Raw genomic sequence first — 22,465 nt, forward strand, 5'->3', positions numbered from 1 at the left:
TTGGAAACGGGCATAGAGCTCTGCATACCCTGAACCAAGTTAGAAGCACAAAACTTGCAGGAGCAAATGCGGGGATCCAGATGTGAGCGTCCCCCGGCGTCAGCTGAACCCAAACCACTGGGCTTGCCTCCATCCTGCAAGGGGAACAGCCTGTAGGAAAAGCAGCACACTGCTGACATGAGGCACCCTTAAAACTGCTGAATGCAAACTTGGAAGCAGATTATCTGGAGAGGATAAGGAACTGCCACATGCGCAGCCGTTCAGCTCGCTGCAGAACAAGTTGCAAGCTGCTTAATGAAAAACACGAAGCCAGTCTTTCTGCAAGTCAGACTCTGGGTTCACGAAAAGGCTCCTGGCCTATCCCAGCTCACAGCACAGGGGAGGGACAGAGGGAAGAGCGTGGCTTCACGTCCGATTTTCACCTGGTTGTTTTCCAGGTGGAACAGACTGAGCAGCTGGGGGGGAGCACACCAGCTCCACGCTGCCTTCTGCTCCAGCTCCTGCAAGCTCCATAACGCCTTCGAGGGAGCACCACACTGACACATCAGCCTGCTCCTGCTCCCAGCCAAGTCCTCAGCAATGCCACTGCAAGCACGGCACCGCTCTCCCAAACGTTCCCTGGAGGGCTGCACGCTAACAGAGGCGTGCGTGGAGCGGCTTCAGCAGCAATTCTGGACCTGCACACGCAGGCACAAACCCCCGTGAAAAGAAGAGCTGCGAAAGCAAACACCTAGAAGCAAGGAAATGTGAAAATGCAGGCTGCAGGAACACCCTGGTTTTGTTTCCTCGGTGCATGTAATTCAGAGTGGCACGTCGGCCAGGTGCAACAGTTGGCAGCTGTTTCATAAAGGGGAACAGATCCTGGGGAAAAGCCACCCTGTGGATTTGCAGCCAGTGCTTTTCAAAATAAGCTTTCTTAAAAAAAAAAATTGGATGGAGATAAAACCTGAAAATATGTTGAGGAACAGGTAAAGATAAAATTACTAACTAAACATAAGTGAGAGAACAAACCCATCCAGGAAACTGATATACAAGTATTACTGGAGGAAGAAAAAAAAACCATCACAGATCAAATTTCAAATTAAAATCCTGCAGCTTCACCCTCGGATGCCCTGACAACAATGAAGGTCTCACAGTTTTACCTGCAACCTCACAATACCTGGGAGGGAGGAAAAAAGGAAAAGGCTGAACTGAAAGACCTGCAAACACCCTAGAAAATCAACTTTTGTCTGCAGTGAGGCAACCTGCTGACCCATTTGGTTGGCAGGATGGGTTGGAAGTGACACCACGCACCCCCTCAAGGCCCCCAAAACTCACAAAGGGTAAAGATCCTGGAGCTGTACATGGGTTTTACCCAATTTCCCAGGTTTTAAGCCAGTGCTACCGCTTGGGAAACTCTGGGGTTTGAAATACAGACGAGGCTGAGAGTCCCCCCCCAGTGCTGAATTTCCCAGTGAGGAGCAAAGAGGGCACCAGGGGGGGAACGGCCACCCAGGGCATCAACAAGGCAAGATCCCCACCTGCCAGCACCCCCAAAAGCCACCAAGTCTCCATTCCCTGCAGCCTGTGGTGAAACACGCAGGGGAAAGGGCGAATTTCCTCCTGGCAAAATTAACTCTGTGGCACAAAGAGGCATTTCCAGGTCTGCAGGGAGGCTGCTCTGCCCACCCACCCCAAACACGCCTTTTCTCTGTACTTTTTTCTCTACCTCTTTAATAAAGGAATGCATTCTGAACGTGAACTCTTCTGTGAAAAGGCCACTTTTAATATTAATTGCTATGCCTCCATAGCAAAACTGGTAAATTGTATTTTTAGCCACTGCTTCCCACTGCTGCTGAAAGCCTCTTGACAGAGTGTAACTAAAAACGTACCTTGTTCCAGCTCAACAATAGCACTGAAGAAAATTATAAACAAAGTTCTCCCTGGATGAGAAATCAAATGAGTCAATTTGCCTCAGCGACTTTTTAGGTTTTTTTTTTTTTTGTAGTGCCAAAGATTACGCCGAAAAGCAGTTAAATATAATCTTGGATCAGGTTTGCTTACAGGAACTTTGGCTCAATATATTGTCAATGTGCTGTCACTCCACAATGCTGTACAGAGTTACTGGGACATTGCACTGGGGTCTGCAGCAGAAAACAGAATAGATAACACGGAGTGTGATAACAGAGCCTCAAATCACCCCACCACAGTGATGGCAACGTACTCTGAGCTCCCTAAGAATGCAAAAAATAAGTGTATTTTCCTAAAAATACACCTCTTTTTAGAAAAATATCTCTCTTTATAAAGGAGAGAGATCTCCTTTGCCTGGTCCCCATCACCCAGTGAATGACTTGGAACAATCCAAGAGTATGCTGTGCACAGGCTCCCAGAGCCACCCAAACACAGCTCACTCACAATTTAAAGCTAAATTGGCTTGCTCTTCACAGAGCAGCTATGTTTCCTCAGGATTAGCACTAAAGGCTGCCTGAGTCGAGCTGACAAATGAGCCCTTTACCCCAAGATGTCAGATTCCAGGCTGCGATATTTCATTCAAAAGCCACGGAAAGAATAATCTGCCCAGCATTCTCCTGCACTTAATTGCATCAGGCCCCACCAAGGGCTTTTCTCAAGCCCAGGAAATAGCAACATGCCTGGCACCGTGGCAGCACAAACCACGGAGCAGCACCGTGGGAGCTGTGGGTGGAAGTCCGGCGATAAAAACCTGGGAAGGGAAGGTTTAGAAACCTCACCTCAGCTCACCCTCCCAAGCTGGCAGGAGCTGCTGAGCCCCATCCCACACAGGTCACCCCGAGTGCACCAGCATCCATCAGCTGCCCTGCTGAAGGGAGCCTGGCCCACAGAATGTGCCAGCCCCATCCTCCTGGAGACCTCTGCAGCTCCCAGCAATGGCAGGCTGAGCTAATGGCAGATTTTTGGCACCCGCCCGGCATCGCCTCGAGCGTGTACAATGCCTTGAGTCAGGGCCGTGGATCCCAGCCTGGCTGGGGGCTCATTAATCCAGGGATTTCGTCCCCAAACACACCATTTTCTGAGACAGCAACGAGCATTAACTCCTCCGGAGTTGCTAAAGTCGGCTGCAAATCAAAACCTGTTTGGGCTGCCCCTACTGAAGTGTGACATTTCAGTGACCCTAAGGTCTGCTCTGCCAGAGCAGCTCCCAGACAGCAGGGGCAAGACTCTGCTTTAGGGCAATCCTACAGAATTTAGGCAATGCCCTTGGCTCAGCACCAGCAAGACTCTGCTTTGCACTTATTTTAGGGCAATCCTACAGAATTTAGGCAGTGCCCTCAGCTCAGCACCAGCAAGACTCTGCTTTACACTTATTTTGGGGCAATCCTACAGAATTTAGGCAGTGCCCTCAGCTCAGCACCAGCAAGACTCTGCTTTACACTTATTTTAGGACAATCCTACAGAATTTAGGCAGTGCCCACGGCTCAGCACCAGCAAGACTCTGCTTTAGGGCAATCCTACAGAATTTAGGCAGTGCCCTCGGCTCAACAGTGGCTTTACAGACAAAAGCCTGCCTCGGGCCATGGAAGTGGGGACAGCATTCCGGAGTGACCCTCCCTTCTTGGGAGGAGCAAGGTGGGAATGGGACCAGGAAGAGAAGTGCCTGGCGGCCGGAGGGCAGGGATGCTCTGCTGGCAGCAGACCAGGGGAGGATGCTCGGGTGGAAGTGCTCAAGGAATGGCTGATCTCCACGGGGGTGAGAGGGAGGAACCTCGCTCAGAGAGGACCTCACCCGAAGCAAATCATTAATAACTCTTCTCTGCCGCCCATTAACCCGAGCAGCTTGCCCACAAACAGCTGGGGCTGAAGAGGTGGATTTCTGGGAGGGTGGACATTGGATCAGTCAGTTTGGAAGTGTGTGACTGCTCCTTCAGGCAGTGCCACAGCACAGAGCTCGGAGATCACCCTGCCTGCCCCCGGGGATGGACACGGCTCGGCAGGAAGGAAGAGCGACTCTCGCCGAGTTTCTGCTTGTCACTTTGTCACAGTGTGTGTTATTCAAGACACCGAGGGAGCAAAAAAAAAAAAAAAAAACCCGAGCCAAACAGCAGACCTGGGAGCTGAGACAGAGGGGTGTGTGGTGGCTCTTTTTTATTTTTTTCCCCTCTTAACAGACTGAGATAAATGTAGCAAACCCAAAACGTGGAGGTGGGGAGGACGTGTGTGTGCATGTGCCTTTTATCAACTGCAGGATCATTGGATGTTTCTGTTACCAAGGAGAAGCACACGCTTGGTAACAGAGGAGAGCAACATTTAATTTTTTTTTTTTTTTTTTTTTTGCATTCCTACATGATAACATTCACAAACCTTATCATTTTTTTTTCACACGATGAGATTCTCAGAGCCCTATATCAAATTTCGCTCCGTGACAAAGTCACCGGAATGAAAGGATAAGTGCCCGAGAGCGCAAGAATGCAACCACGGAGAGCGGCACGTTCGCAGGGCTGCCGGAGCAGGAGGGAATTACACCGCACACAGCCCCACCGCTCCGGGGAGGCTTCGGCAGGGAGCCCCGTGCGAAGGACACAGGAGAGGCACGAGTCCCAGAGCTCACAGAACCCCAGAGTCACTGAGGCTGGAACAGACCTCAGAGACCACCGAGCCCAAGCTGTGCCCCGTTCCCACCCCGTCACCAGCCCGGAGCGCTGAATGTCACCTCCAGTCCTTCCTCGGACACCTCCAGGGATGGAGACTCCAAACCTCCCTGGGCAGCCCCTTCCACTGCTAAAAACCCTTTCCCATGGAGAAATTCCTCCTGGTGTCCAACCTGCCCCAGCCTGAGGCTGTTCCCTCTCCTCCTGTCCCTGTTCCCCCCCCGCTGTCCCTTCCTGTCAGGAGCTGTGCAGAGCCACAGGGTCCCCCCTGAGCCTCCTTTTCTCCAGGGTGAACAACCCCAGCTCCCTCGGCCGCTCCTCACAGCGCTCCGAAGTTGTGTGGATAACCAAGAGCAGCACAACTCTCTGCCGGGGGCTCCGGGGGGGGCTCGTCCTTGCTGGACTCGCCGCCCAGCCAAGCCCCTGCTGCTCCTGACACCGCTGTGAGCCCTCCCAAGCGACGGGTAGGAGCCTCCGCCGGAGGGCTCTGGGTAAAACCCAAAAAGCAGAGACGCTGCGCGGAGTTTGCCGAGCAGCAGCCCGCGGAAGAGCCGTCCGGGGTGCCTCTCCGCCGCCGAACGCATCTGCCGTGCGCCGGACCGAGCAGCTTGAGACTGTGCCCCCTCCCGCAGCGTCTCCCGTCGCCAGGTGCGCGACAAGTGCCCGCGGGTACCCACGCGCGACATGTCGCGACCGCACTGCACGCGGTGACGGCTCCCCAGCAACACGAGTCTCACCCAAAAAACCCACTTTCCTCACCAGAAAAAGTGAGCAAACAAACAGGGGCGAAGGCGAAAATTTAAAAATAAAGGGAAAGGACAAAAAAAAAAAAAAAAAAAAAAAAGACGGGCCAAGGCAGCCGAAGTAGTGCAAGAGGGAGGCGAGATTGCAGCCGCGGAAAGCTCCGCGGGGGGAGCGCCCGGCGGAGCCGCGGGAAGTTGGGGACGGCGCCGAGGGTGCTCCTCCATCCTCCCGGGGGCTCCTCCACCCTCCCAGGGGCTCCTCCATCCTCCCGAGGGCTCCTCCATCCTCCCGGGGGCTCCTCCATCCTCCCGGGGGCTCCTCCACCCTCTCGGGGGCTCCTCCATCCTCCGGGGATCTACTCCATCCTCCCGGGGGGCTCCTCTATCCTGCTGGAGGAGCACCTCGGTCCTGCCGGGGGCTACTCCATCCTCTCGGGGGGCTACTCCATCCTCCCGGGAACTCCTCCATCCTCCCTAGGGGTTCTTCCATCCTCCCGGGGGCTCCTCCACCCTCCCGGGGGCTCTTCCATCCTCCCGGTGAGCTCCTCTATCCTGCTGGAGGAGCACCTCCGTCCTGCCGGGGGCTACTCCGCTTCACAGGGGGCTACTCCATCCTGCCGGAGGAGCTCCTCCAGCCTCCCGGGGACTCACCCTCCCGGCCGGCAGGGACTCAGCACAGCCCGCTCACTAGCCAGCCCCCCGTTCTCCCCCCCGTTTCACGCCCGGGGGGGGGGTTCCCGGAGGCGGCGGTACCTTCTCTCCGGTGAGCACATGCAGCCCCTCGCGGACCTTGGCGAAGGAGCCCTCTCCCAGCTTCCTGCCGATCAGGTAGTTGCCGACCCTCTTGGTGTGCTGGAAGTCGCGGAGCCGCTCGCGGGGCGCGGCGGCGCTGAGCCAGGCGGCCAGGAAGGAGCCTCCGTCCGCCGCCGCCCGCCGCGCCTCCCCGCCCGCCGCCACGGCCGCCGGCTCGCCCAGGAGCCCATCGCCCGCCGCCGCCGGCATGCCGGGCTCTGCCTGCCTGCCCCGCGCTGCCCTGCGCTGCTCCCGCTCCGCTCGGCGCTCGCCGGAGTCGCTGCGGGCAGCGCGGCGGCGGCTGCGGCGGAGGGGCCGCGGGGCGGGCGCTGGGCGAGCCGAGGTGGCCCGGGCTGCCGCCCCTCCTCGCAGCCGGCGCCTCCCCCCCGGCCCCTCGCTCCTCCCCGCTCCGGCAGCGGAGCTCCGTTCGAATTTGCGGTAATTTAATCCGCTCGGGCGCGGCGGGAGCGATGCAGAGCCGGGGGTTTTTGCACGCCCGGCTGTGCCCCCCCCCCCCCCTCCCCGCCCCCGGCATCCCGGCTGCGGCGCATCCCTCTGCCGGGAATGAACCCGGAGAGCGCTGCCGGGCACTCGCGGTGCTTTTGTGTTGCTTCTCCCCACCTCCCTTCGCCAGCGCGCCCGAGTCCTTCTCGCCGCCGCGTCGGAAAGGCGCGATGGGCACCGCCGCTCCCTCCCCGCTTCTTTCACCGCCGCTTCCCCCTCTCATCCCTCCCGGCGCTCGGGGTCCCGGCCGGGCTCCCCCATCCCGCTGCCCCGCCGGGAGGAGCGCTCCCGGCCGCCCACCGGCTGCAGGCCGAGCCCCTGGGACTGTCCCTTCCCGCCCGAGCTCGCGGGGACGGAGAAGGAAGGAGTGCACTGCCATTGTCACCGCGCAGCCCCCCTCCCACCCAGCTGGGCAGGAGAGCAGCCAAGGAAGAGGAGGCAGAGCCGGCAGAGCCGCCCCGCTCCGAGTTTCTGGTGGTCAGTGATGCTCTGCCCTCCTCTTCGTCTCAGCTGGCGTGCTGAGGGAGATCTGATGGAGCAATTAATTCACGAGGGTTTTAACCTCCAAGCCATCTTTGGTTGTGTCGGCCAGAAAGTCATGAAGAGCCCCTGTCTGTCTTTAAGCATAATCCACATTTTTAAGTTTTGCCTGCGTGCTTGTGCTAGGGAATACCCGGAAACCTGAGAGAAACGACGTACACCCTAACAGATGTGAGTTGTGTCAGCAAAACCTCCTGTTGAGGGGCAGCTGTACCTGGCACCAGCCGACCTAGAGCTCCCATCCCATCCCATCCCATCCCATCCCATCCCACCCCATCCCATCCAGAGCTCCTGCTCCCACCACAGGGCTAGTGAACACACCTCTCCCTGATTTTTAAGCTCTTCTTTGACTCCTTAAAAGCGTAAATCTGATTTTGCATCTCACTGCTGTCTATTTAACTTGGATTTTTGTCTCGAGTGACCGCATTCCACCGTCTGAATCTCTCACTGACCTCTCCAAAATTCGTTCCCAGTGGCTAAAGACATTCTCAGGGCTGGGAGCCCTGGGACTGGCTCCACACCACCATGCTCCACTGAAATATATGTTTTCAGATGAAATTTCAAACAAAACAGAAATCCAGCACTGTCCCAGTAGGCAGAAACTGGAGAAGGGAAAGCTTCAAAGCCCATAAATAATAGCTTGGATGAAAACCTCCACTCATTGCATGTGCTGGGTACATTTACAAGCATTACGGCCACCCAAAACAAGAGTCTGCACATCCTCTGACCTATGCCAGGAGTGGTTTGGCGCCTTGTGGGAAGGAGTAGGGACACAGGATCATGCCCCACTGCTGAGCTGGGCTGCACTTTGGCAGGACACGTCCAGGAGAGAGCTTCACTGACATCTCCTCCATCGGAGCTGCAGTGGGAAGGCGCCAGGGCTGTCCCTGTGTTTGCAGGTGGCCAAGTCCTTGCACAGGTGAGGAGAGTGGCAAGGCAGGATGGTTCCGTGGCAAGCCCGGCTCTGTGTCACAGCTCCTCGGGTCAGCATGACAAATGTGAGGGGTTTAACAACATCGCTGTGTGGGAACAAAGGGAAAAAAGAGGGGGGGGGAAAGAGGGCGGGGGAAGGCTGCACTGGGAGAGTGAAAAGTACAGCTTGCTTTCGAGTTGGGAAGAGGCTGCATCCTGTCTTATCCAAATATATGGCTGTGCTAAGAGGGTCTGGAGGCAGACTCTTTCCCTGCCTGAAGGAATATCCCTTCAGAGAAAGGCAGGCAGAGCTGGTGCCTTTGTTTGGGCTCGGCGGGCAGAAACACGGTTTGGCCACTTGGAGGATTAAACAGATGTTAATGGTGTGTTTGCCAGTCAGACACCTGAAAACCAGCCTCTTTCAGAAATAAAACTGGCGAGAAGTGTCCGCTGCAGCAAACAGGAGGAGAGCTCTGAAAGAAGCCAGTGAATATTTTTTTTTAATTGCCTCAACTCCAGGATTTAATGAGTTGACAGTATCCTTTTACCAGGCGAGACCGCTGCCTTCTCACCATTCCCATCCTGTCCAGCTGTGCCCATCAGGGTGCAGTCTGGATGAGAAGGGGATCAAAGGCTGCATTCATTTCTGTCCATGCTCTAATTTAAATTTAACTCCAGTGTGCTTTATTTTGAGCTGCAGACTTTCTAGGTAATGACATTTTCTGATTAACTGTTGAAATTACTAATGAATTAAAGGCAGTAGTCTGTCTTCGGGTTGCAAAAGCTGTAATAGCAAGCTGCTAAAAATAATGTAGAGCTTGATTTATACCCACGAAAGCAAAGAAATTCAGAGTTACCCTGAGAGTATTGTCCTTTGCCATCTCCAGCCTTTTAAAACACTGCAGTAAAATGGATTATTGGCTTGTGGACTGGGAGTTTTACAGCCACGAGGGAGGCTGAGGCCCCTGGGCCCCAGTGTTGAGGTTTACCTGGGCTGAATCCTTACTGGGAACTCGTAATTGTGCTGCAGGAGGGCACCGAGTACATTCTGTCCTGGTCAGATTAAAGGTGGCAATTCAACATTTCCCTGCCACATCAGCAGGGCTTTTGCAGCCAGTGGGGAACTGCTGACTTCAGCCAGGTCACAGGAGGTACCCTGACTTAGTGCTGATGGGCTGAAAAAAGAGAAAGTCAGGCTGCTATTGCTTTTGCTTTCCTGGGTATCTCACCCTGCTTTAAAATAATTGGGGGTTTTTGCAGGCTTTCGGTTGAGGTTTTTTTTTTTGGGGGGGGGGGTTGTTTTGACAGCTCTTTAATTTTGTAATATTTGGTGTTCAGATATTAGAGATTAAAAGAGTTTAAGTTAATTTAAAGGAGACTTTTTGAAGTGAGAATGTATTTGTTCTTCGATAATTTTTAAGGGGTTTGCGGTGTTTGAATCCCCGAGTTCAGGCAGAGGAGAACCTGTGTTTGCTGGCACTGCCACAAGAACAGGAAGGAGCCAAACCAGGGGCAGCAGTGGAGAAGAGAACCCTCTCCACGTGCCAGGGATGTCCAGGACCAGCTGAGGGCATTGTGACTTCTGTGCCTGGGTCCTGCAGATGCCACTCAGCTGACAGGGACAGGGCCCTTCCTAAACCCAGCATGGAGAATCAGTGTGTTTCACTTCTCCATGGTTGCAGGATCCTGAGCATTCATCAGCTTCAAACTTGTCTTTGGACATATGTCATCCTCAGAAATATTCAGAATACAGTTATATATACACATGTATATATGTGTGTGTGTGTGTGTGTGTGTGTATAGATATATAAATATGCAATTTTACATGAGTAAGCATTGAACTATTTGATGACTTTTACAGAAATGTGTTGGCAGGGGGGTGATGTGGCACTGCCCCTCCAAAATCTCTGCCAGACCTGTGCTCCCCCAGGACTCTCCAGTTTGCTCTCTGCAGCTTCTGTCCCCCACAGCCAACACACAAACTGAGCCCTTGGAGGTGTCAGAAAGCAAATGGAATCTAATGCCAAAGTGACTGGCAGGGGGTTTGCTGCATTGGTGCTGTTATTCTTTTCCCCGCTGCATTAATTGAGAAGTTCCATTTCTGAATTTCAATGAAGCTGCTGTCAAGGCCTCCTTGCAGTGCACACTGTTGTGTCATTTAGGACCTGGGGTTTAAGCTCCATTTACACGTAGGAGCACACGAGAGGGCTGTATGGGAAATGCCCTGTATTTTCAAAGAGCTTTTAGGGGTCAGTGATGGATGAGATGGGAAGAGCAGGGAGACCAGACCGTTGTGAATCCCTGGGTTTAGTGCATCCTGCAGGAAAAGGGCTGAGGTGTGGGGAATGCTGACAGAGCCCCTGCAGTGGCCTCCTTGGGTCAGTCCTGCTGTTCCTGTGCTCTGAGAGCTTTTTCAGTGTGTGCTGAGGATAAAGATGGGGTTGAAACAAAGCTTTACACCCCAGGAGGGCCTGCTGCTGCTCCAAACCCTCCTGCCAGTGCCACACCACAGGGACAATTCAGAACCAAGATGCCCTCAAAATGTCTGGTTGTATCTCTTTACTCTCCTCCTTTTTCTTGGCAATGGGTCAGAAAATATCCCAGTGCCTCAGAGCCCAGCCCAGGACTGGCTGTGTGCTTGCATCTGTAGTAAGGGGTGTTTTTTCAGGAAAAAAAAAAAAAAAAGAAAAGCAGATATTCAAATGCTTCCTTGCAAGAAATATTCCAAACACCTTGTTAAAATGTGACCAGAGCAGCGATTCCCTCCTGAGCAAAGACCTCCATGTTTTGTTTAAGCATGAGAGAGTTTTGGATGGCTGGATGAACTGCTGGAAAGCAGCAAAAGAATCAGATTAGAAAACCTGGAAATGAACTCAGTCATGTACCAAGCTATGAAAATTCATCTCGGTGCTTTGCAGCCGAAAACATTCATTTTCCAAGCGTCCCCCTTTGTGTCCAGGACAGACCTGCTGGGTGGTGATTGCAAAGCTCATTTACAAATCACAGTTACCTTGCTGCAGAGAGGTCTCTGCATGCACCTTCCCCAGCTGTGGACACCACATCAAAGTCTCAGGGCTGGCAAGCACGGCTGTGAAGGGTGCAATTATTTACAGGTGGATGCTCTGGCGTGTGTTCAGCACCCCAAACATTGCTGAAGTGACACGAGCTTAAAATTCATAGGTTCAGTTTTAAATTAGGAATCCCTGTGAGGGTGGGCAGGCCCTGGCACAGGGTGCCCAGAGAAGCTGTGCATGCCCAATCCCTGCAAGTGCCCAAGGCCAGGCTGGAGAGGGTTTGGAGCAGCCTGGCACAGTGGAAGGTGTCCCTGCCATGGCATTATTCCATACATATTCCAATCCACAAGTATTTCAGCTCAAGGTTTTTTTTTTTTTTTTGGCATGCTTAAAAGAAGGACTAACTGGGCTGAGCCCACCCCCCCCCAAAAAAAAAAAAAAAAAAGAAAAAGGAATGTGTTTCTTTGTTCCATTGAAATCCTTTCTGTCACCTGCACCACTTCCATGTAAAAATTCAGTGTTGGCTTATTCCTGAGCGTGTCACACGTGCCAGTCTGCTGTGACAGAGGCACTTGGGATACACTTCCCTTGCAGGATCAAGAAGGGGTGTCCTGGCAGAGGTCACTCACTCACTCAGGCACGGAGAACCCCCACGGCACAGCCACCAAAATCTGAGGGCTTTATTTATTTCGGTCAATTTGTTTGCTGTGAAATGGTTTTGTTTCGTTTGTTTAACAGCCTGGACAGATAGCCGTGGTTTAAAAACCATCATCCCACCCAGACTCCCACGGGATGAGTTATCCTGAGCCTGGCTGCCAGAGCCCAGGCAAACATCTTGCACTGTGCCCTGGGGTCAGTGCGTGTGGCTGCACTGGGAGAAGAAGAGAATTCCTGAGCTGAGGATGTTTCACAGGGAAAGCAGAGCTTACACTCTCCAGATGTTCCAGCTCAGGGCGTGTCAGCAAAAGCTCTCTGGCTGCTCTCAGCTGTCAAGACAGCGCTCAGAGGAGGGGAAGAGCAAATTCCTGCCTCAGTGCTCCGAACTGGGGGGCTTGGGTCCACGGCATCAGAGCCGACACGGGGACCCAGAGCTGGAAACAAACCCTGTGCATTTCACAGGGAAACTCTGCTGGTCTGGGGCTCCTTCCCAAAGCCTGGCGCTGCACTGCAGAGCCGCCCTCCCACAGCTCTGTGGGACACGGATTTCTAAGGAATCTTTCACACTTGATGGAAAGTTTCTGTAGTTTTGTATGTGTGTATGCAAATACTGAGATGAGGTGTGCTGAGTTGGCTTCTGATGGAATGGCATTGGTTCTACATCTCTTGTGTCTCACTATTCACCGAGACTGATAGTGGAATCAAACCTTTTAAAATACCTCTCAGTTGCCCCATCTCTGTAAAAACTAAGAAAACCAACACAGCTCCTTTGCATCCCACCGTGTTCCAGCCCAGGAAAGGTTCCCTTTCCACACAGATACGCATCCCCCTCAAATCCCTGCTCCTGGTGGGGGTGCAGCTCCTCCAGCTCCCATTTAGTTCCTGTTTCTCTCCAGGTTATTTTCCCTTTCCTGCTTATTTTTCAATCTCAGGAGTGTTATCCACAAGCTCAAGCCCCCTATCACACTGGTTCAAGGAACACAAAGCAGGGAACATTTGTTCCAACTTCCCCCTGCAACAGAAAAGGAAAAAAACAATGTTGGTGAAATAATATTTCCCATGAGATTTTGCTGCTCTTTCTCCTGCTGGTGCCCTGGCTACAGAGATGGGTTTGTTGCCCCCAGCTTCCACTGTGGCTGCTGCTGCTGCTGCTGCAGACACTTGGGCTCTGATCCCAGGGGTTCCAGGGGGGGAATTGCTTCAAATATTCACAGGGAGAGAGGCTCCAGTCAACCCATCCTTGTAAATTCTTCAGTGGAAAACTGGAAGACAGTTCCTGAATGATCCAAATAAATTTTTTGAGTATTTTACCGACAGACTTTCTAGAAAGAAAAAGAAGAAGAAGGAAAGTAACACAGATAAAAATACAGCTCTGGGTTTGCATATTTACACAGTTACAGAATCGTGTTTGAATACCAGGCTGATTATTACAAAACCCAGTGGGTTCTTCATTCCTGCACCTGTTTCTGCAGCAGGCACATTCTCCCTTGCATCAGCACTGATCCACCTGGCTGATGAACACTAAGTACCGTGAAATATTCGGCAGGGAAGAGGAATTACTCACAAAGACTCTGGCTTTGACAGCACTTTCAGACCCTGTCTGCTCCGAAGTGGCCAAAAGAGAGAACCTGACTGAGGCACTGGGCGGGCCCTCCTGCCTATCAAAAATAACATCTTAGGCCCTGGCCTGAGGGAGAACAAGAAGAAAAAAAGGGTTTTTCTTCTCCTTTTCCCTTAAGAAAAGGGAAAGAAGAAAAAAGGCCGCTAAATGATCCAAGTATCCTGCACTCCTGCAACCCCAGCTGGAAAAATGCACCTCCAACAAGTCAAGGAGTTGGTAAACCGAAGAAAATTCGGGAAAGAGTGAAAAAAGGATTTAAATAACAAACTTTCCAGTGGAGGAGCTGGGTCCTTTCAAGCCTAGCAAAGGGAGGGGGCTCCTGCTCCCAGCCTGTGTGCCTGAGTAGGAACACAGGCTCGCAGACAGGGCTATAATGAGATCCAGGGCTTGGGAGCTGAATCCAGACAAATTCAGGCTGTAAAATAAGACACATATTTTTAACAGTGAGGGTAATTAAGCAGCACGGCAACCCGGCGAGGCATTATGGCAGAGTCTCCTCCTTTGGAAATCTTTAAATCAAGCTCAGATGCGTTTTCTGGGAGGCAGGCAGGAGCAGCAAGGTGGCAGTGACCCATCTGGCAGGACGAACCAGCAGCTCCAGTTATTCTTCTGGACCCAACCAGGCCCTGCAGGGAGAATCCAGAGGAAGCTTTGCCACCACCAGCGGAACAGAGAGAGTGGGAAGGTCCAGCAAAGCACACAGGGAGAGAGGCACTGAGTGTTGTTCAACAACGTGTGGTCAGCTCTCACGGGCTCCTCTGGAGCTCTTCCCAGCTCTATCCAACATCTAAGAGAGCGTTTTATCTCCTGCCAAAGGCAGCTTCACTCCCCCTGGAAGGTGACAGGAAGGAGCAGCCACAAGCTTGGCATTAGGAAATGCAGAGGGACACAGAGGCAGGCTCACGGTGCAGGGGAAGCTGCAAAAAAAAGGAAGGGTGAAGGACAAATGGGGCAAAGTCGATTGATGGGATGAATGCAGGGGTGTATTTAAATAGCTAGATATTATAATATTTATGTGCCTGCAGGGTTTTGCCTCACAGTTATGATACAAGCACTCCTTTAGTCTGTCCCCTGATATACATTAACACAGGATAAGATACAGGACAGGTGACAAAAGTGGGTGTGACCCTTAAAACAAATAGAGTAAGTAGGTTTTAAGCAGAGCAAAGCCACGCAAAAATAAGTTTAACGCATAATATTTCAAACCAGTCCACTTTTACAACTTTAAAATCTTTCAGTTTTGAACAGTCCATTTTTAAAACTTTTTTTTTACAAAAGTCTATTTTTAGAAGTAACCCTGGCAATATCACAGGAGGATTTCTATATTTGAGCATTACAACTGAAATGTTTGGACAGTCAATAGCCAGGGATTTATCCAATAACAAGATAAATAAATGAACCAGATTAAGGCCTCGTTTCCCCAAAACACAATAAATGTGTACAAAAAGCATGATTGCATGAGCTTCATCTTCTAAGTATTCTAAATAAGATGCTAACAGACCTCAGGGTCACTCAGAGCAGAATACACATCTTCCCAGCCCATGCCAAATGTGCCTTGTTGCCAGTTGGTTGCTTTCCAAATAGTGTAGTATCAAAAACACAGAAAAGCTCTCAGAATCTTCCAAAAATGTTGGCAGTAATGATTTCTGAAGTATGTCTCAATCCCCACACTGAGTAAAATATCTAAATAAAATATCTTATTTACAAGCACATGTATCCAACGTTAATATATTCCCAGCTGTACTTGTACACTTACAGCAAGGTATTTTTTTCCTAGAATCCACTCTAGGCTTGCCCATATTTCTCTAATATGACCCATATTTGTGGATATAGAGGAATTACAGGAAATCAGAACACAGAAATGCATGTATTGGAGAAAAAAAAAAAACCAAACAAAAAACCCTTTGCAATGTATGTTTCTCATCACACAAAAAAATCCCCAGGCCTGTAAATAAATGAAAAAAAAAAAATCCAACTGAAAAAAAAAAAACACCAAAAAAAACCCCAAAAAACAAACAAACAAAAAAATCCTTGTGCTGTGAAAGAGGCAGGTAGTAAATTGCACTGACAATTAGTCATGAGCCTGCAGAGGAGCAGGAGAAGATGGGGAAACGCTGCTCTTCGTGACAGGAAATGGAACATTAAAATCCAGGAAAAGCCAAAAAAAAAATCCGGGAAGCAGCTTCACTGCCTCCAGGAGCTGTGGAGTCCTCCAGACACCCCCCTTTCTGCAGTGCTCCAGAGTTTTGGAGGAGCACACGGACCAGCAAACCCATCCCACACACACAGGAATGTTTATCTTGGCAGGGTTTGATTCATTAATTGTTTACCTTGGAAACGGTGGGATTTCTACCTCGCCAAAAAAAAAAAAGAATACAAACAAACAAATAACCAAAAAAAAAAAAAGAAAAAAAAAAAAAAGCCGGATTCCTGTTGCCAGAGGAAGGTTTAAATTGGATACTGGGAAGAAATCCTTCCCTGGCACAGGTGCCCAGAGCAGCTGTGGTGCCCCTGCATCCCTGGCAGTGCCCAAGGCCAGGCTGGACAGGGCTTGGAACAACCTGGGACATGGGAAGGTGTCCCTGCCATGGCAGGAATGGGATTTAAAGTCTCTCCCCAGCCAGGCCATTCTGCGATTTGAGATGATCTAATTCAGTCCCGAATCCCAAAAATGATCATCCTCTGCAAGAATCCTCCTGCACAGCACGTAGAAAACAATCTGCAGAGTGGCCACGGCGCAGTCTGTGCGTTCGTGGGGGTGTTTTTATATATATATATATATATATATATATATATATATATATATATACACATATATATATGTGTGTGTGTGTGTGTAAAATGGTGTTTTTATTGCTAAGAAAATGGAACAGGTTTCCGTGCTCTCACACTCGCTTTTCTGACCGAAAAGAAAAGCAGCCTGGGGAGTTTTGGATGCAGGCAGGGCTGAGTGCTTTAGCTGAGAGCACAGCAGAAGGTCTGGAAGCGAATCCCGAAAATAAAGCTGTGATAAAAGGTGGTGCTGTGGGCAGTGGCAGGTGAAAGGGACAGCAGGGCACGAGGGCACTGACTGTGGCTCTCTGTGCCAGGCACTGACACCACAGTACAACAAAAAAAAAAAAAAAAAAAAAAAACAGAGGTGATAAAGCCTTTTTCAGTGGAAAATAATCTTGAAAAAAAAAAAAAAAAAAAACCTCACCGTCTCAAAGTGCTGCAAGCTGCCGTTGGGATTGTTGTGGCTTTAAAAACAAACAAACCCCCAGCAACCCGCGGGGATTTTGTCCTCTGAATGCAGGAACACGTCAGCTCCTTGGTCCTGAGCAAGGAAACAAGAGTTCTCTTGTGAAGCAGCGAGTTCCTGGGCTTTGTTCTTGAATCTGCGCCCCTCCATCAAAGCCAGCTTTTATCTGTGAATTCACAGCGGCCCAGGATATTTGCTGACACTCCTCAGACTGAGTTTCAGGGAGAGACAAATCGTGTTTTTCCTGGTTTACCCCTCTTAGTGCGGACATCAGGGCCATCTCCTGGCCGCTGCAGGCACTGGCGGAGCAGCAGTAAATGGAAAAAAAAATTTAAAAACAAGCTGGAAATCTGAGGTGTGAAGCCTCTCAGGAATTATTTGCACCCAAATACCCGGAAAGTTTAATAGAAGCCACAGGTTAGGATTTGATCAGTGCTTGTAATCACCTTTATCATCTGTTATCATCTTCCACCTAAGAGGTGTCTCTTGCATAGGATTTCTTCCTCCCTCACATATAATACAATTAGATTTCTTTTTTTTTTTTTTTTATCAGTGTACTGCAAAACCAAAAATGTTTACAAGTTGATTAGTCGCACACTGCTTCCCAGGTTTAAATGCTCCGTGCGTACATCCCACAGAAAAGCACCGACGGGAGCCGCAATGTCACTGTACCCTAGGGCTCAGTGTCACTGTACCCACCGAGCGGCCCTAAAGGCCTTCTTCTGAACCGAGCCCGGCCCAACTGAGCCCAGCTTAGCTGAACCGAGCCGGGTTCGGCCGAACCGAGCCGGGTTCAGCCGAACCGAGCCGAGTTCAGACGAACCGAGACGAGTTCGGCCGAACCGAGCCGAGTTCGGCCGAACAGAGTTCAGCCGAGCCCAGCCGAGCTGCGCCGAACGCAGCGAGCGGCACCGAGTTCAGCCGAACCGCGCCGAGTACGGCCGAACAGAGTTCAGCCGAACCCAGCCGAGCTGCGCCGAACGCAACGAACGGCACCGAGTCCACCCGAACCCATCGAACCTAGCCGAACCAGGATGGGCCGAACTCACGAGCTCAGCCGAACTCGGCCGAGTTCATACGAACCGAGCCAGAGCAGCTGCGGCCTGCTCTGAGGGGCGGAACCGCGGCGCCTGTGGGGCGTGCCGGGACAGCGGTGCCGTCCCAGGGGCTAGGGCAGTGTCGGTGACGGTGACAGCGGCTGAGGGCACCGGCGTGGCCGCTGCCGCCATTCTCTCCCCCCCCCCCGCCACAGCGGGGGCGGCGCTGACATGGCGCCGGCGCGCGCGCCGAGCCGAGCCGAGCCGAGCCGAGCCGAGCCGAGCCGAGCGGTCACGTGGCCCCGCCATCCCTCCCGCCCAACCTCTCGCGTGGGCCGGGAGGAGGCCCGGCCGATCCCGGCGTGCACCGCGCCTCCCCCCCCTCCGCCCCCCCCCCCCCCGCCCGTCGCGCGGTCGGCCCGGGCCGCGCGCTGCCCGCGAGCCCCGCCATGGCCGCCGCCATCATGGCCGCGCCCTGAGGGCACCGACCGGCCCCGCCGCGCCGCCCGCCCGCCCCGCCCGCCGCCTTCCCGCCGCCTCCCGCCGCCAGCGCCGACATGGAGGCCGTGAACGCCTTCAACCAAGAGGTGGGAGCCGGGGAGCGGGCGGCGAAGCGCGGGCCGCGGCGCGGGGGGGGGGACACACGGCGGCCGCCATCGCGTCCCCTCAGCTCCCCGCGCTTCCGGCCGGGCCCGGCCCCGCCGCCTGCGGCCTGCGCGGGGAGCGCCGGCCCGTGCCTGCCGCTGGGCGCGGAGCGGTGCTGCGGGGGAAAATGGAGGCGAGCGCGGCCGGGCCGCTCCGCGAGGCCCCGCGCGGGCCGGGCCGGGCCGGGCCGGGCCGGGGGGGAGGCGGTGGGGGCGAGCCTCGGGCCTCCCCGCCGGCCTCCGTCCTCCCGCTGCTCCCTCGCTTTCCTCCTGGCAGCGCATGCCGGGCTCCCGGGCCGGATCCCTGTTGGCAGGGCTGCCCGGGCGGGCTCGCTGTCACGCGGCGCCCCCGGCCGTGTGTGCTGCTCGGGACTGGCGGTTCCCGGTGGTGGCTTGGCGAGGGAGCCGCGGCACGGGCAGAGGCTGCCGGGGCAGAGGCTGCCGGGGCAGGGAGGGCTGGGAGGGGGCTCATCCCTCTCTGGGAACGGCGCCTGGGATGGGGCTCGGGGATCGATCCCAGTTCTGGGGGCTGGGCGGGTTGGAAAGCGTTTACTCGCCTTTCCTACCGCACAGAAGGTCCCTCCCTGTCTTCTGGTTTTGTTGGTTTTTTTTTTGTTTTGTTTTGTTTTTTTTTTTTATTTCTTCGTCAGCCGAGAGGAGTTGGAAGCAAAGAGGACCGTGGTTGTTTTTTGCATGATACATAGCAACTCAATTCGGCCTCTGCTGTATAAAGTTTTTGACACGTGACTTCAGTATGATTATTAATTGCTGTTAGTTATACCTCTGCCTCAGTTGGACAGCGTGGCTTTGCAGACCATCCGTGGACAGAAAGTCACTTGAAGCTGAGCCAGAGCCTGTTCCCAGGTTCGTGTTGGCGGCTGGCTGGCTGTGCCTGCCTGTTGCACAGAAACAGGAGAAATGGCAGCTGCTCCCCTGTGATGGACTCAGGCTGTGTAAGGCTCACTCTCTGCAAGGCTTTGTCGTGCACACACCTGAGAATGTCCTCCTCCTACCGAAACCGTGCAAGAGCAGAGGGAAAAGCGGATAGCTTGCAGCTCCTCTTAATGCTTTGTTTATTTGCCAGTGTTTGGGGGGTTTTTTGAGCAGCCCTGAACCAGTGGGATGGCAGGGTGCAAAGCCACCTTCCCCAAAAAATCAGAACCGCGCACGTGTGCCATTTTCAGTGTTGATAGAAAGAGGGAGCAGCAATTTGTTAATTTCCTGCCTCAGTGTGAGCAGTGGTCCTGGCAGAGCAGTGCTGCCGCCAAACCCGGGTGGTGCAGGCAGTGCCCCGTGCCTGTCAGACGCTGCTGGTGCTGAAGGGTGGCTGCAGAGCAGAAGTGGTGCTTCTGGGGATCCCGTGACTAATCCGTGTCCTGGCAACGGGCGTGTTTGGATCCGTACCTCTTCCTCTCCACGTAGGAATGGCGGGACGCCTTCCTGCGGTGCAGTTAGGAATCCTGAGAGAAACCCTGCTGGGGGAGCAAAGCACTGGGTTTCAGTTGGATCTCAGATCCGGGGGAGAGAAGTGCACTCGCTAAAATCCCTGTTCTGGACTCCTTTGTACGCCTGAGTGCTTCTGTGCAGCTACTGGTGTGTGCAGCAGCACGTGAATAACTTCAGGGGCTGCGTGCTTCCTGCCCTGTTCCCTCTCAGGAGCTGTGTTTGTGGTGCTGTGCAGGACATAAAGTCCAGTTCTCAGGCTGCTCCCTTCCCTTTTGCACCCCTGTTGCCTGGGGCTGTGCACGCGGAGCACGCAGGCTGACAGGAGCCGTGAGGAGGGTCAGATTTACGGGCAGGTATTGTTCCTTTCTGGGCTTTCTCAGGGACAGAGCAGTTGTACCAAAGCTCTGGGTGTTGTTCCCACAGCGGTGGGGGTAGCACGGGCTGCTCAGCATTTGTGAGGCTTTCAGAGTGCCACTCCCAGGCCACTGAAGAGTTAATTCTTTTACTGGGAGGGGAACAGCTTCAGCGGTGAAGATGGGGCAGCTACAGAATGCCCTACAGGAATACAGAATACCCCAGAGGCCCGGAATTCCTGCACTTGCTGGCTGTACAGTGCCACTGCAGCCAGGGAATTGTGGTTTTACCATGGCAGCTCCAACTGCAGTTTGGTGCTGCGCTAGCCACGTGTGCTAGAAGTGATTCCCTGCTGGCTTTGCTTCCCTGGAGGTGGCACCTGCCAGCTCTTTGCCACTCTGCCTGAAAGAGGAGATGCCACTCACTCCGTCAGGTGCTCCCATTATTTGGAGCTTTTGGGAGGGTTTGGTGTTGGTGGCAATTTCTCAGATGGTGGGGGCCCAAGTTCAAAGCGTGGCTGTAAACCTGGTGTCCCCTAAGCTGTGGGGTTGGTGTCCCCTCTTGGGCAGAAGGGCTTGGGGAGGGAGAAAAGTGAGTTTGGCTCTGGCAGCAGGTGGGAACTCCCGGGTTGCATAATTGACGTTGGATTGTGGTGCCATCGCCAATCCTGTTCTTTGGACCTGCGTTTTGAATGCAGCTTTGCCAGTAAGTGTCCTCGTCCAAGTCCTCGTGTTTCTGCAGGAGCACGCAGGGGTTTTGTATTGGCTGCTTTCTTTTCATGCAGCTGTACTTCGAGCAGGTGCTGCCAGCTGAATGGGTGGGATTTGACAGGTCTGTAGTGGAGTGGGTTTCCTCTGAGGAGTTTGCTTTCACGAGTTAGAATTCATGTGCTGTTAGGTGTATATGTTATGTTACAGTAATTATACAGTATAAATAAATCACAAAAGGTACTGGATAATGGGACAGAACTTTACACGGTTTTAAGAACAAGCAAACATTTTTCTTAAAAAAAAAAAAAATTAAAAATCACACCCCCAAAACACAAACAATCCCCCCCCCCACTGAACCCACACATCTGCCATATAAATCCTTGAAATGTTTTAGTTTAGGGGATGCCTGTCCTTTTCTTTAATCTGGAAAGCTTGAGGCATAGTTTACTGGTTATAAAAGTTAGAAATAAAGATTTTTTTTCTGCAGTCTTGCTGCTGGAAATAGAATAAAGTCAACTTTCCTGTGTTGTAATCTTCTATTTGTGTTGAGTAATGCATGTCATTCACTTAGTTCTGTGTCTCAGTTGTTAATGTGTACCCCTGAAACAATTGATACCCCACCTAAAAGTGCCTAGAGGCAAACAGATGAGAGGTGCTGGTGGCTGTTTATTTAAAGCTGGAGCTGCACATTCCTTCTTTGCTGTTTGCCCATCCTTAGGGCGCTGGACAGTTGAGGTTGGGATCCAGTGTGGCTGTTTTCTGCCAATGGCAAGGCTTTATTTTGCCCGTTCTGTGACAGCCTTCCCCTCCATCCTGAGGAGCTATAAATAGAGGCTAGCAGGATATCCTTCCCAGTGGTTCTCCAGCAGTTACTGGAGCTCAGGATCCCCAGTGAGGCTGTCCCCAGTGAGGAAAAGGAGAAGGACACAGCTACCAGCATCTGGCTGGAGTCCCTTGCCTCTGCCCTGAACTTGTTCCCAGGAACATTGGAAGCTGTGACATTCTGGTAGGGATTCCTGGTAAGAGAAGTAGTGAGACAAGCAGCTTTCCAGGAGATGTGCTGGACAAAAGAGCCCTGCACTGATCCCGAAAGCTGCCTTTCCAGAGCACATGAGTAGAAAACAAAACTCCATTCTGTGCACTTGCGTGATGTCATTTTCATATGCGTATCTTTTGTGAAGATGTTTCTCCCTAGTGATTCAGGATTTGTGAATGGTCTTTCTGGGCCACAGAAGTAGCCTAGTTGATGAAGTGCTATTGAGCTTCATTGCCTGGGGGTCATATCTGGTCAAAATCAAATCTCACTGTATTTTCCAAAGAATGCAGCCTGACAGCTCTGGATGTTACGGTGCTCCCTTACCTTCAGCAGCACCTAATACTTGCTGTGCTTCACAGCTGGTGGTCAAGCATTTAAAACTTGCATTGATCTTCTGAGATACAGCTTAGCAACAGATCCTTCTCCTTCCCTTAAGGAAGAACGAGGACCTGCAGAGGAAAGGAAGCAGTGACTTTTATAGAGGAAGGAAAATGTATGGAGCTGACAGAATTCTTTTTAGAGATCTGGTCGTGCACTAACAGTAAAGGTGTTTTGTTAACAAAGCAGTGCGATATCTGTGCTTGTTTGTCGTGTCCTCCACGAGCCCTTT

General features: G+C 52.5%; 2 protein-coding genes and 1 long non-coding RNA gene across 6 annotated transcripts in view; 1 reads left to right on the forward strand and 2 right to left on the reverse strand.

Annotated features, from left to right (window-relative positions):
- The window catches only part of HUNK (hormonally up-regulated Neu-associated kinase), a 43,476-nt gene extending 37,127 nt beyond the window's left edge, over nucleotides 1-6,349 (reverse strand). For both annotated transcript variants that reach the window (XM_053972020.1, XM_053972019.1), the window contains exon 1: nucleotides 6,101-6,349. In XM_053972020.1, the coding sequence (XP_053827995.1) occupies nucleotides 6,101-6,349 (249 nt within the window). The remainder of the gene's footprint in view (nucleotides 1-6,100) is intronic.
- An 11,820-nt stretch (nucleotides 6,350-18,169) lies between these two features.
- Nucleotides 18,170-22,465, forward strand: part of SCAF4 (SR-related CTD associated factor 4) — a 29,781-nt gene continuing 25,485 nt past the window's right edge. For 2 of the 3 annotated variants that reach the window (XR_008436032.1, XM_053972018.1), the window contains exon 1: nucleotides 18,187-18,252. Coding sequence is in view for 2 of the 3 variants with exons in the window: in XM_053972018.1 (XP_053827993.1) it covers nucleotides 18,223-18,252 (30 nt within the window). In the remaining variant the exon portion in view is untranslated. Of the gene's footprint in view, nucleotides 18,253-22,465 lie in introns of all 3 variants that reach the window. The other variant, XM_053972016.1, reaches the window with a different exon arrangement.
- Nucleotides 18,992-21,709, reverse strand: LOC128804354 (uncharacterized). The gene is made up of 2 exons (XR_008436033.1): nucleotides 20,535-21,709; nucleotides 18,992-19,784 (listed from the first exon to the last, which is right to left on the reverse strand). It is a non-coding gene; the product is annotated as an uncharacterized LOC128804354 (long non-coding RNA).

This window comes from Vidua macroura, chromosome 2 (assembly GCF_024509145.1).
Source record: "Vidua macroura isolate BioBank_ID:100142 chromosome 2, ASM2450914v1, whole genome shotgun sequence".
NCBI lineage: Eukaryota > Metazoa > Chordata > Aves > Passeriformes > Viduidae > Vidua > Vidua macroura.